The 14,568-nt window shown below is 44.3% G+C and overlaps 1 protein-coding gene across 1 annotated transcript; it reads right to left on the minus strand.

Moving 5' to 3' along the window:
• Nucleotides 1-24: 24 nt before the first annotated feature.
• Nucleotides 25-14,122, minus strand: LOC139650039 (WD repeat-containing protein 47-like). Its single transcript, XM_071526574.1, has 17 exons — nucleotides 13,984-14,122; nucleotides 12,877-13,046; nucleotides 12,257-12,340; nucleotides 11,998-12,082; nucleotides 9,606-9,737; nucleotides 9,116-9,292; nucleotides 8,413-8,924; nucleotides 8,076-8,193; nucleotides 6,202-6,383; nucleotides 4,878-5,123; nucleotides 4,725-4,788; nucleotides 3,908-4,065; nucleotides 3,408-3,577; nucleotides 3,050-3,220; nucleotides 2,815-2,946; nucleotides 2,218-2,436; nucleotides 25-1,574 (listed from the first exon to the last, which is right to left on the minus strand). The coding sequence occupies exons 2-17, from the start codon at nucleotides 13,032-13,034 to the stop codon at nucleotides 1,432-1,434; spliced, it is 2,751 nt and encodes a 916-aa protein (XP_071382675.1). The 5' UTR covers nucleotides 13,035-13,046; nucleotides 13,984-14,122; the 3' UTR covers nucleotides 25-1,431.
• Between the last annotated feature and the right edge of the window lie 446 nt (nucleotides 14,123-14,568).

The following is a 14,568-nucleotide window of genomic DNA, read 5'->3' on the forward strand; positions in this document are numbered from 1 at the left end:
GAAAGGCTAAATACAAGAGCCACTAGCATTTCAAAAACATACTAACTGTACATACATAAAAACACAATTGAGAAATAAATACATCTATGTATTAGTTTGGCCTTATTTGTTAAAACAATACACTGTACATAAACAAAAACTTAAATATGCATCTTGATAAGTAAATCAGTATTAGGAGTTTCAAAGACAAAGTGCGAACATAAAATACTAGAAAGGAATACAATGCATATGCCCCAATACTGGTTCCAAATAAATATCAAAACACCGTGCTTTCATTAAGATTTCATTGTGCATATGGTAATGCCCTTCTGATGGGCAAAGACTGCCACCTACTGTTGTTATATATTAATACAGCAGTAGACAAACCAAAGCTTTTTTTGTACAGTGAAAAATCCTAAATTGAACGCTAGGGTGCTAAACCAAGACTCACATTTTTAATTCCCTTTGATGCTGACATAATAACTTGTTATTCTTCCATTGCAAGCAAGCCATTGCAAGACACTGAACAGCTTCAGAGCAAAACACTGATTTTCAATTTAAAACAAATGCGCAAGCAAATTTACACATTTTGAGTTCTAGCAATGCAATGGGCACAGTAACATGAGACATTAGTACATCCCACAGGGTAGTAGTAATGACAACAGCTGACTGATCAACAGCTAGACTATATTATGACTTCCACAGATTCAGCCCCTGATAAACCGACACGTTAAAATTTACATCCGCGTTTTACACCATAAACTCAACTCTTGTTTTCCCAAACGATAGCAGCATAACACCAGCTGTAAGAAAACAATGTGAAAAAGAATGAGGAATGTAATCTTTCTCAAAATGAAGTAACAAAATTTGATCTTTAAAAAAATGACCTATTTTTTCCGGCTTTTTTTTTTTGCTTTTAATGGAAACTGAGAACTCAAGGAAGGCACCATCATGAACAAAGCACTGTAGCGTCTATCCTCAACCAACTCCTCCATAAATGTACATGCAGTGACTGTGACTGGTGAGCGCAGGGAGTGAGAACGTGTAGGATGCCACCGCATGGATTAAGGGATGAAGAGAGGAGTGATAATGAGGACAATGAATGATCCAGGGAGTTTTACCCTCCTGTTCGCCCCTCAAGAACACAACAGCCAGCGTGACAGATGCTCATATTAAAGTAGTAAAGAAAAGGCAGAACCAGCAACATGTGGGCTTTTGATCACAGGTTTGTATTCATTTGGTTTCCTACAGTCAGGGGGGGGGAAGGCTCTATCACCTGTGTGTGCGTATGCGTGTTTGTGTGTGTGACTGTGTTTTGCAAGTTGTATGCGATGCAAGGGTGTAACAGTGTAGACAGTGCAAAAGGAGCAGTGTGTGTTAGGGGGGATGTGTGTGTTTCAAAGTATGTATGAGAGGATACTAGCGTGTTTGACTGGCTGTGTGTTTTGTGTGCTAGGGGTTGTGTGTCCAGAGTGTGACGGTGCGGTCAGCGGAGGACGAGAGGAAGGACAGGTCGTGTGTGTGCCACCGACACTGAATCACCTTGTCACCGTGCTCTCCCACCACGTTCAGGGGCAACTGCTTGGTCAGGTCACCTAGACACACACAGAGAATGGAGCTCAGGGAGGCAAACACAAAATCATGACATACAGTTGAGAGAGACAAATCAACCCCCTGCATTAGATTCTATTAGGCAAAAATGCAGCGTTTCCTATAGACGTTCATGTAGATGTGGAGCTAACATTGGTTCTAGTACCCAGGTTCACTCCTGGGCCCATTTGAGGATCAGCTCCAGTAAGTGTAGTTCAATAATTTACTTATTATTTGGATATTCACAGCATGATAAATGGGCAAGAGAGCATGGAAAAGATGTGGTGTTTTGGGAAAAACAGGCCTGCTTCTAGGCGTCATCATCAAGCAGATCCTACAGGTAGCTTAATGCATTTGACATTAGGGAAGGGAGCGTAACAATGTAAAATGATACCAAGGAAAGGATAAATAAGTGAGGGAACTATTAAAACTCAGCAACCTAAACCTATCTTTATATTGTTTGTCCTTGTTACCTTTATAGACATTAGAGGCTAGGGTAAACAGGTGAGAAGAGGTACCTATACCAAATGCAACAACAGAAACCCAAGCACAGCCTATCATCTCTTTTTTGAATTGTGTTTGGTCGTGTCTATTTTTTGTTGGGGGACTTGTACCATTACTTTGTCTGTGTCAACAGATTAGTCTTACCTTGGAGGTTGGTGACCATGACCTTTGTGTCGTAGGAACCAGTGAGCAGGTAGTGCGCTCCGGGGGAGAACCTAACGGATCGCACATCACTGCTGTGCGGCCGGTACGTCTGGACCATGCGTCCCCCTCTGATGTCATACAACATGCATGCGCTGTCCTCCTGTCCTGTTGCTAGGAGACGGCCGCTAGGGTCCACTGCTACCGAGGCAACGGGACTGCCTGTGGAGTGAGAGAGAGAGAGGGAGAGAGAGAGAGAGAGAGAGAAAGGTGATGGAGGTGATCTTGTGTGCGTCTCAGTTTCCAGAAATGGATGATACAACATTTACAAGTTACCATGATTTCAGGTAGAAAAGACAATTTGGCGTCACATAATTATGGGTTAAATTCCCACTAGGACTAAGAATGTATGCATTCATGGTGCTTTGGATACAAGTGTCCACCAACTGGTATATGTTATACTGTATATTAAGGAGAGAGGCAAAGGCACTGCTAGAATATAGTGTAGTGAATTGATACACCAAAGCTTTATTGTAGTATAAAGTGAGTGCGCAGTTGCATGATTGACACACACATGGCGAATGAGCCAGTGAGCCTTACCTGAGCCGTGGAAAGCAGTCCCCACTACTCGGACACAGCTGGGCACCCTGAGGTCCCAGAAACGCACCGTCTTGTCTTGGGAGCCAGAGGCAATCATCCAGCCTCCCCACGTATATAGAGACAGAATGTGACCTGGACAGCAACACACAAATTACACATTTGACTCTAAACTACAAGTTTTGGAGTAAAAGAACAGGTCAAATGAATAGGTTTGTGAATGCATGAAGCAGCAAACCTGTGTGTCCGCTGAGTGCGTGCAGGCCCTGTCCTCTCTGGCAGTCGGTGGTGTAGATGTTACAGTCTCCTGCTCCAGCACTGATCAGGATGGCTCCTCCACTTTCTGGACCCTCCATGAAGGCCAGGTCTCTGATGGTGCCATCATGCATGCTGAACTCTAGGTCCGGGCCTAGGACATAGAGAGAGAAAGAAAGAAAGAGAGAGAGAGAGAGAGAGAGAGAGAGACAGACAGTGACCTCAAGTGAAAGGAGAATATCCCTCGGGGGGATCAATAAAGTATCACATTATTATTACATCCAACGCCTGCTGACACTTGCAAACAAGACTGTTATAGCACTCATGAGGAGTACGCTTACCCGTGGCGTTGCAAGTCTCAGCGCTGAAAGGCAGGACTTTGACATATTTGTCATTGGAGCCTGTGGCCAGCAGCTGCCCACAGTGGCTCCAGGCCACACAGTAGATAGAACCCTTGTGGTGCTTGTTCCTCTTGAAACGGACAACCGGCTGCTTTGTTGGACCTGACCCGCTGAGGACAGGAAGGGTGGGGCAGAGAAACAAGGGGAGAGAAGGAAGACAGAAACAATAGGAGAGCAGAAGAGTAAAAAGGTAGTTCCTAATGACAACTTCTATTTCAATACAATATATACGTTTAGGTAAAAAAAAATGTGTAACATATAAATTATCCAGTCTGTAAAAGTGACATGATTTTGTCAGTCAATGACTTAACGTGCCTACTGTGCTTCAAAAAGTACTAGCATTTATTTTAATTAAGTACTATCAATCCGTTTCTAACAAAGAGTGTGACTTAAAAGTTGGATATCTTATTTTGGAATGAAACTCTTCAGATGTTTGTTACCTTGTGTCCAGAGTTTCTGGATAAGCACAGACGCGTAGTGTTTTGGAGTTGGATCCCACAGCATACAGCGCCCCAGACGGGTGGAAGGCTACAGCGCGGATAGCTTGAGTGTCTTCCAGAGTATTCACTGGCACAAACAGGCCTTTGGGCTTGTCGCCCTGAAAACACACACACACACACACAGATTAAATGTAATTAGCGGCATAATCTACTCTGATCTTTTCTACCCTATGACATCCATACTGTCATCATGCCAGCATGACATCACCACCAATCGGCTGAAACTGTGGTATAATCTGCTTAATCAAACCCCGAATTAGCATTTCTCTACAATGTCTTACTATAATGAACACACAGGGAAAGTGCTTTTCTCTAAAATCTATAGGGAAGTTCAGAGAATGCTGGATAACAATTCACCCTTCTGAACACCAGGACAAAATAGTAATAGCAATAATAGGGAGTGTGTGAGTGAGACAGTGAGTGGAAGCAAGCCTGAGTGATATTTCACAGGTGAATAAGAGATAGAAAGAGGGATAGAGTGTGTGTCAAGCCTTGGAGAGAGAAAATGGGCTAACCCTAACCCTTAAACTTGTGGTGGAAGGGCTGATAGAGACAGAGTGGCCTTGTGGAACTGTAGATAAACAAAACACTATCATGAGGCCCCATCATGAGGTTCAATATCTAGGACAGTGAGGCATGATGTGCTTGTTTGAAGTATGAACTTTTTACAACAGGTCTGACAGTATTGTTTGAGGATTATCATTATGAGTAGTAGTATTAATATTGTATTGGTGTGTGTGCATGTGTGCGTTCCTACCTCTTTACTTCGGGATAAGGAGCCTGGAGAGTCACCTTGCTGACTTCCCTTTTGTTTCTGCCCACTGTCAACAAAACACACAACATAGTAATCATCTAATTCAGAAACCCTGGTATGAATACAAATACACACACACAAAGAAATCTCACCCACCTCTGGGAGACAACAGGGGACTCGTTGGGAGGAGGGACTGCGTGGCCCCCCGCAGTGTGCTGAGGGGTGCTGCTGAGCACCCCTCCCCCCTGGGTGTGGCTCTGCTCCGGGGTCAGAGTTGAAGGGTCGTTGTTGTTCTCCGTGGCAGACGTGTTCCCGTTGCCGTTACACTGCTGGGCCAGAGACTGCACCTCCTCTCCTAAATTCTCCATCCCCACGTTCAGCTCCTCCAGCTTCTGGATGGACCTGAGGAGCGTGCGCACACAGACACACACACAAACACATTAATGGACACATGTATATGCTCTGTCTCTCTCTTTTATCTCTCCTTTTCTCTTCTTTCTCTTCTCTACTTCTTTCTCTCTCCATTACCCTTTTTATCTCTCTCTCTCTCTCTCTACTCCCTCCTTCCTTCCTTCTTTAGGACATTCTTGTTTACAGAGGATTTTTTTTGTATTTCTTTAAACTGTATTGGAAAAGGAGGAAAATTGGCTTTCATTTTACTTTTGCCTACAGGCCATTTGTGCCTCGTTTCTGCCTCCGACTGGATCGACAGGATCTAACAATATTCTGCCATGGACATATTGTCTGAATCTAGTTAAAACTGCAAAGAGCAGGGAACAAAAGAAAACTGAAGTAATGATGTCATTATGCACTGGCCTTGTGAATAATGCAGGGGGTACACAGAGAGGCAGAGGAATGGGTGGGGGGAGAGAGGGAGGAGTGGGAGGAACTTAGGGGGAAAATCAAAGGGCCTTTGTCCCGCTGACAGAGCAAAAGAGAAACAAACTTCCTAAATGTCATTTTTATCAATGTACTGCTCGTTGCCAGGGTGACACCTATGGTTTGAAAGTTGGTATATTGGCAAGGAAAATGGTCCTGATGGCTAATAAGTTATGGGTGGAGTCTGGGTATAATATTGTGTGCAACTGTTAAATACAGAAAGTGACAGTCCCTTGTGACGTAGCTGATCACCACAGATGGTGCAGTGTGGACTGGAGGCAGGTTGTGGGGGAGGTGTGTGTGAAAGCCACATGGGACCCATCATTATCAACCCCGCACCATACCTACCTCTCCTTGTCTGACAGCTGCTCCTCAATTGTACAAAGATATTAAAAGCCACACTGGAATTAGCAAGCTTAATTCTGCCAAGCTGTGCCAGTGTGTGCATGTATTACGACCGCACTGTCCTCGCATGGCGGAGTGCAACCGCTTTCTTAAGCCTGCTATATGACTTGGCAGGTGTTTATATGTTATGGATGCGCAATCCCTGCCCGACGAGGGGCATTCTCAGCAGGAGTCCCATGTCCCACCGTGTCGGTACCTGTTGAGGAACTTCTCGGTGAGGCTGTGCTGCATGTCGCTCTGCGGGGCTCCCTGCTGCACCCCTCCCTCCAGCAGCATCTGCTGGTACAGCTGCCTCTGCTGCTGCTTCTGCTCCAGGTGCTGCTGCACACGCAGGCGCTGCCGGTAGTACTCCTCGAACTTCTCTGTCGAGTCGCGAAGCTGAGGATCGAACACGTTAACGTTAATATGTGTGGTACATGAAAACACAAGAACACATGGACACACATCTTTCATGCAAGAAACATTTCTGTTCATCTTTCTCCTCATATTGCAAGGTGATAATGTAATAATGTAAGGGTACTATGACCCTGACTCTTGCACTCCTTATTGGTTACTTGTCATTTTATTGATCTAGGAATTTATTCCACTGTAGCATTCACTGTAAGCCACATTAGATGAGACCATCAGCTAACTGCCTAAAATGGAAAATGCTCAGCTCCACCCCGTTCTTCTGTCAGTTCAGGTATTAGAAGAAGGAAAGAGGTGAGGGTGAGACTGAGAGCCGAAGACAGATCATTTCCCCTCTGTGCTCTCTGCTTCCTTTCCCGACTATCTGATGGGCAAGGCCCTACACTTGCAGAGAAGGGGACATATTGGCACTGTGCCAGATTAGGAGTAGGAAGGAGGGTAGAGGGGAAAACGAGAGCGAAGCGAGAGACAGAGGGAGGGAGTGTGAAAGTGAAATCACACAGGCCCAAGTCTGCTCCTGCTTCTGGCCTCTTTATGTGTCTCCAGAGTGACGGGGAGGGCAGGGCAAAGCAGTAACTTCACACTGTGGCTGCACAAGAGACCCAGAATAGAAGCGACTGAGAGACAGAGAAACAGACACTGTGCTAGCAGTGTGTTTATAGGCAAACAGATGGAGATAATGGCTCATTTTTGTGGTTAAGCCCCCTGCGTCTGGAGCCACATGTGGCCCCACTAACCTAGGATCAAACCCCGCCTGAGCTTTTTTTTTTCCTGTCTGCCCTACCCAGTCTCCCTTGCTACTGGCTGACTACCTACAAAAGAGGCACTTGAGCTGCTTATAATCACCATGATATATTAAACATAACAAGTTATGCTAAATAGGTCATAAATTAAGCTAACCAATGCATTAATTAGCAAATATTTCTATGTCAACATACATAACACATGGGTGAACTCTGAATTCTAAAGCATTAAGGAGTTATAGTAGTTTCAAGAAAATCAATTTGTCTTCATTAATTTGCAAATTTGTGCAGCAAGGTGCTCCAAAATCTAACTAGATCATCTGCTCTACAGAGGGAACCTGTGGTGTAAGCATGAAGTTTCCATCATATTGAGTTATTGTGTTCACAAGATTGTGTCTACACAAAGACAGACACACAGATGCCACCACGATGACATAACGTCCTGCATACCATGTTCAATGGTGGCAGGACATAATAAAACTATAAAAACACTACGGGTGAGTGGACTGCTCACTTTCCTTAATTAAAAAAAACAATCCGATCCAAGCAGAGAGACTGGGACCGTCAGTCTGTCACTGAGCCAGCAAATCAGTCACTCAGTCAGTCAGCAAGCCAACCAGCCAGGTCAAGCCTTGAAGTAGACCAGGCTGTAATTCAGACTGACGGGGAGTTACAGGAGGATGACTCAGTGACTCAGAGACACCCTACTGAAAAAGACTTCTCAGGGCTGGCCTATATTTAGACTGTTGCTGTAGGCAACACCCATCCTGGAGGGTGACAACAAGGAGAAGAAACAATACAGGGGAATGGAAGAATGCAGCATTTATGCAGTGGGCAGAGCAATGGCGGCTCACTCAAAGTTTCACATGCAACAGGTCTATCGAGCTAAGAAGTGGAGGTCAGCAATGTTAGGATTTACCTCATTCTTGTCAGCAGAACCAGGTGATGGGGCTTCCTCCCCAGGAGCTGAGGCGGGCCGCAAGTTCTGGGCTCCACCCGAACCCATCATCTTATCCACAGGCGTGTCTGTCCTTGAGCTAGCACAAAGAAAACAGCAACAGATTATTGTACCTCTGTGATCATTATCATACCTAAGATATCAGATGATCACCGCTGTCACTCGCTGATGTCACATACTTCAAACAAGGTGTTATGCAAGAACAAAATGTCAAAACATTCACAGAGCCTCCCTCTAGCTGTACCTCTTTTACCTTTTTAAGGCAAAGCTTTTTTTTTCCTGTCCAAATCTCCCTTACCTCTCGGGTGATTCCTCGAAGATGCTGTGGCAGTCGGAGCTCTCCATCATGAGACTCCTGCTCAGGCTCTGGCCCCCTACTCCGGGGTACTGGAAGTTGGCGAAGGAGTGGGACATGGGGGAGACCCCTTTGGTCCCCGCTGTGTCCCCCCCAGGACCTCTCTTGTCCTGCCCAGACAGACCGTAGGACAGGCCGTCCAACGCCGGGTTCAAGGAACGTGACATGTAGGTGTCGGCGGACTGGGGGCGGCGCAGGGGGGAGGAGGGGTACGGGGACAGTTTGCTGATGAGAGGGGTGAGGAGGTCGGCATAGCCGGTCTTGGCGGGCTTGACCAGCCGGTCCACGTGGATGTTGAGCTGCTTCTGCTCAAAGGCGCAGGAGAAGACGCTGTGGGAGAGGTTCTGCATCCAGGAGAGCAGGGACAGGTCCAGGTCGTCGCAGCCGTTACCGCACAGCATGTCAACACCCAGGAGGACCTCGCTCTCTGTGATCTCCTCACCCGTCGCCTTGCTCTGCACATCGGTAAACACACAATCAATAACCAGGGAATGAACCATCAATTAGTGACTTATTTTCTAGACTTTTCTCTATTCTTCTACTCTCCTCTGTATGATCAAAGAATGTCAAAAACGACCATGCATCCTACTTTTTGAGTAGGATGCATGGTCATAGTCGTATGTTGTTTGGTTTTAGCGGTCCACACCTGGCAGAACTCCACACAGCACTCGTAGAGCACTCCCTTGAGCAGCAGCTGGAAGAGACGGTTCCCGCTGGCCTTGAACCCGGCCTCGCTCAACTTCCTGTCTGCAGGGATGAACTCTGCCACCATGGTGCAGGCCTCCTCAAAACACTGCACCCTCGCTGTGCTGGGGTTCCAGTCCTGCAGGACACCAGTAAAGCATTCAACATACTTGTCTAACATGGAAGCAGAATTGCCTTTCTAACACTTCAGCCAAACATGATTACTGTTATGGAACAATAATAACTTTGAGTCACAGCACATTCCAAACGAGAGCAAAAATGAGACAATACAAAAGAAATAGTCCAACAAGCAAAAATTGAATGGTAGGACAAGTATCATATATTACGGTACTCTGAGTTGGAATTTAAGTATTGCTATATTATTATTGCAATATTAAGGTAGTATAAAGCATGTCAACTGTAATTTCAATTTACTGTAGCAGAGTGCTTGCCTTGAACTCAGCATGGTTGGTGAGGCGCGGCAGGGTGAGGAGCAGACACAGTTTGCTGTAGTCATCTTTAGACGGACAGAACTCCTCCAGGGCATGGAGACACTTGACCGCCTCCTGCATAGTGAACTCCAACTGAAACACATATTTTTTAACTGTCTTAGATGATAGAGTAGAAGTTTCTTTCTGAACAGCATAGGTAGAAAATTACAGTTCTTTTCAAGAGAGCCTAATCTCCAGCAGCACACAGGAGGGAAGGGAAATGTCAGTGAGACTGAAAAAGAGCTCCAAGGCTAACATACACTAAAAATACAGAAAATGATCAGGAGCACAAGCCTAGCTCATCTCTACAGATTTCTTCAGATTCCCAAGATAAAAAAGCTGCTCTGGAGCATTCTGAAAACAATTTTAATAGACATGCAATCAGGCCCATATGACAACACCCAATACACTCCCCCGCACAAACAATTGCCAGCAAGTATGCACGCCAATACATGGTGTGCAGATGTCCAAAGAAGCCCGACCTAATCCAGTAATAGGACACGATAGCTCTGGCAGACTGACACAGGCTGCATTCACAGCTTCGCCATGTGACAGTAGGCCTACAGCTAGCCTGAATTAAGAGGATGAGTAATGAGCGGATGAAGAAACAATGGCTTCTGAAAGTAAACGAATGGAAGCTAGACACATAGCAAGTAGAGGTCGACCGATTTATTGTTTCTGCTGATTAATTAGGGTACAAGCAATTAGAAATCATAGATATGGTTTAGAGCTATCTATCAATGTTTGTTCGGAGTACTATTGTAGCCTCTGCATGTTTTTTTCACTGGCAGAAGTCAAGGTGGCCACCTTGGCACTAACAGAATATTTCATTATGCATTTGTTTTCGTGTCATTGCATTTCTGCAACCAATAACGAAATCACAAAAAGTGGAATTATTCCATCATGATTTTGATAAATCTGTTAGCAATCCTCACTATTCAATCATAATTAGTATTATTTTGGGCATATTGATTTAATATCCAATATGTCAAAATATGGCATATTGGATATTAAAGGCATTTTGGCCTTTCGTCAGCATATATTCGTCAACTAGTATTTCTATGCCCTCTGGCAGCAAGCCCCTGTCTTTCACTGGCTACATTTATATGGACAGACAATTCAGTTCTTAACCTGGTCACTCAGTAACCTGGTTCTGGGTTGACGCATGTAAACGTCATATCTCGATCAATAGCCCTGAGTAAGCTCATACTCTGATTATGAGGATCACAGTTAAGATGTCTGGCTTACTCCCATATTAAATGGGTTACTGTGTCATGTCAACATCTTACTCCTTCTACTTTTGTTTTTCGCCATGTGCGCAAACTCAGACTCGCACTGCATTATGGGTACATTTTCATGTCAACAAAAACACGCTGGCGAGCAGTACTTTCTATTGCTGTTACTACTAGGATCATCATTTCTTTCCCCTGCGTTAGAAGTAACCTACTGTCCAATCAAAGACGGAGCGGGCAGCTGCCGGCCACAGCTTTCATACTTTTTTTCTGGCGGACCATTTCATTTGTGGGCGGGACATTGCAGGTTTATTCATGGCAACAGGGATACTCACTTGCACGGTATAAAAAGGTGCGTGTAAACAGCTTAACCCAAATAAGAACTTAATCAGAGTGTGGCCAATAGCCAGGTGACTACTTGCATGTAAACACAGCCACTGTTCAACACACACACACACACACACACAACCTGCCTACTCCTCCCCCACACAGAGAGGCTGTGACGCTTGTTTAGATAACTTGCAGTGCTGCAGGTACAAACTATGACTAGAAATGTATTTAAACAAACAACTGTTCTGCAATCAGTAAAAAAAAAGATGAAATCCCTAGATCGCCTGTGTAAAAGCTTTGACTTTAATTGATCAACAATTTTAGTACTTTTTTCTTTTTGTCTCTCTTGTCCTTGAGATTAACAAGCTTCCTTAACTGTCATGACAACCAAAGTCAGAGGGAAGACAAAGCCATGCTGTTGCAAAGTCTATTCACCAGGATGGTGATTCAAGGCTGACCTGTCATTCGGGGGGCCTGGAAAACATTTTGGACAATTAGGTTATTTAAATAAATTTCTATCACTATTAACCAAATTTTTCAAACACTGACAATCATAATATTACAAAATCGTGGTACATTATATTTGCTGAATTTGTTAAAAAAAATTGATCTGTAAATAAATGAGAGGGTTCAAGGGTGAATGCTGCTGACAGGGGAGCTCTGCGGCTACTACTGATCTTATTATTGTAATATATTCACAAAATATTCATAATTTTTGGCTCCTAAAACTTGGAAGCAACCTTCAAAAAACAGTAATCAGTCGATCTCCATTATCCAGTGTTTTGACTCACATGCTGTGGCTCGTCCTCTGCAGACATGGCGTTGTTCACACACAGAGCCTCCAGAAACTTCTGCTTTAGGATAATGTAACGGAACCTGACAACGGAAGACAATGTGACGATGCAGTGTCAAAGCTTTGTTACTGTGTTCATGTGTACCTCAGCATCAACCTCACAGAGTCAAATAACTTGTACATATAGAAAGGTGCAAAAAGTACATATAAACTTGTATGTAATGAAAGTGATTGTGATTGTGATTATGAACACGCACCTTTTTCTGTCAAACTTATCCATGCACTCTAAAGGCTGAATGAACTGCAGGACCTCATCCCACTGGCCATCAAGCACCAGTTGCCTGAAACAGATCACATTTCATTTATACGCATGTAATGCCTGCAATAATGTCCTCATTTTAAAATGGTCAACAAATGCCTAACCTCAAGCACAAAAAAGAACAAAAGAACAAAAGAAGAGTCTATGTCTCCCTAATTGCTGTGGCATTCTCTTAATTGTTGTCTATTACACAATAAAAATGACAAGATAAAAGAAGGTCAATGAATGGAAACTTCACAACAGAAGGTGCAATCCCATTATGCATTTAACGCTCAAGCTGAGTGAAAATCCATACAGATCTGCAGACAACACACTGCTGGCTGACTTTCAAGGGAGCACTCAGATCTGATGCAGCGATTCAGTTTCACTATCAGAAATGTATGAGATACTATCAGAAACCAGAGTACACAAAACTTATACCTAGGATAGTCTGCCTGATGTTCCTGTCTCACAGTAAACTACCCTTTGGAGTTGACTCTCAGTAGAAGACAGTATGCTCTGTAATCCAGACTGCATGATGTGACTGTTGCTGTTGTTCGATTTTTTTCTTTCATCTACCTGAGGAACAGCATGTCGTCAGAGTAGAGCCCGTTGATGACGCCACTCTCCTTCTCCAGAGCCAGCATGCTGATGTGCAACTTCCTGGAGTTGAGAAAGTCCAGGATCACCTTGATGATCTCCACCTCCTTCACGTTTATGGTTTCCTCCGCTGTCATGGTGACGACGGGCTGCCAGAAGGACAACGAAGCAGAACTCTAACAAGCTGACTTTGTGAGGATGGGAGGTTTTAACCTGACAGCAGCATGGCTGTTGTGATTTGCAACACACTCTTGTTTAACCATTGTGTACATTTTCACCATATCCTTGCAACCTTGCTTGTTTTGTATCAACAACATCAAACTTAAACATCAAACATAAAAGAATTATCAGTAAAGGCCACACTTTTTCCATTTCAGATGATGAGGGCAAAGTCAGGGCACTGTGCAATAATGTAGGTTCTTGTAATCACATTTAGATGGCACTTGTGTGTTTTAATTATGGAGTGACAACACAGAACAGTTAGGCATGTTTTCATAGCAGCTAAGAGACAAGAAGTTGATAATGCAAGAGAGCAACAAATGTAGCTTGAAGGGATGCACTCTCCTCCACAAGGTTTGTTTACAAAGAAAATCACAATCCCACATTGAAGTCATGGCATAAATAGCCTCCTTCAGCATTGGTTTTCTATCTGGGCGGGTGGGGTTCAATCATTACACCTTAACAGCTACCAAGCCAGCAGGCAATATTGCCTAGCTTACAAATAATCAAAGACAAGCGCTGCAGCCTTGCTAAGCTAGCAAGAGAGGCGGTTAGCTAATAACACTGGCACTGAGGCACAAGTCAAACACCATAAGAAGCTTAGCTACTTGTTAGCGTTATGTAGCTAGCGAATTTAGCGACCGGATTAAAGTAAAACCAACAAATAGCGAGTTAGCTGGTGCTCATACAAAGCTAACTAATTTGTTAGACTGCTGGAATTAAGGGGAAGGGGGGGACCGACTAGCTAGCCAGGCCGAGGGAAGCGGGGATGACAGGCATCATCCGCTAGTTAGCAGGACGGGCGGGGTGCGGACTGACAGCTTTCCCACCAACAACGCAGCCGCTTTAGATGCGATTCATGCTCACCTGTTTCTAAAAATACATGGGATGAAAACGCTGTTCCTTGAGTGTTTCTGTGTTGACACACGCTGTCACGACGGTATAGCTCGGTATTGTCAGTGTTGCCTGCCTTGTTCCTCCTCCTCTAACGTTAACTGTCCCCTCCTTGCTGGATGTTTCTGAGCCGCTGCGGTCGGTCTGCTGCTACCCAGCCCTGCCTGCCTGCCGGGAGCACCGCCTCCACCCAGGCACAGCTCAGCTTCTCCTCTGGAAACTTCACTGCTCATCATCATAAACACCAGAAGGTTTCATAAATAGGCCGTAGTGAAGTGGGATAAAAAATAGAAAAGTTTTCCCACGTCTTATCAATGTAGTCAGAGGTCTCAGTCGCAATGATGCATCATTCAGTGGCAATATGACAATAAAATAAACATATAGCAATCCATTGATCATTTTTTTGAGGAATACTATAGGCTACAAATTCAAAGCAAAACTATTAGTCCTCATAGGAATTATAATAATACCTGAGATTTAAAAAAAAATACCATAGTACGACGAAGTCACTATAAACTCACTATTGAGTACCACATACACACACTATATTTTATGGGA

Source organism: Centroberyx affinis, unplaced genomic scaffold (genome assembly GCF_046629955.1).
Source record: "Centroberyx affinis isolate AG114_WGS23_722 - 3 ecotype Tasmania unplaced genomic scaffold, CSIRO-AGI_Caff_v1 ptg000112l_1, whole genome shotgun sequence".
NCBI classification, from domain to species: domain Eukaryota; kingdom Metazoa; phylum Chordata; class Actinopteri; order Beryciformes; family Berycidae; genus Centroberyx; species Centroberyx affinis.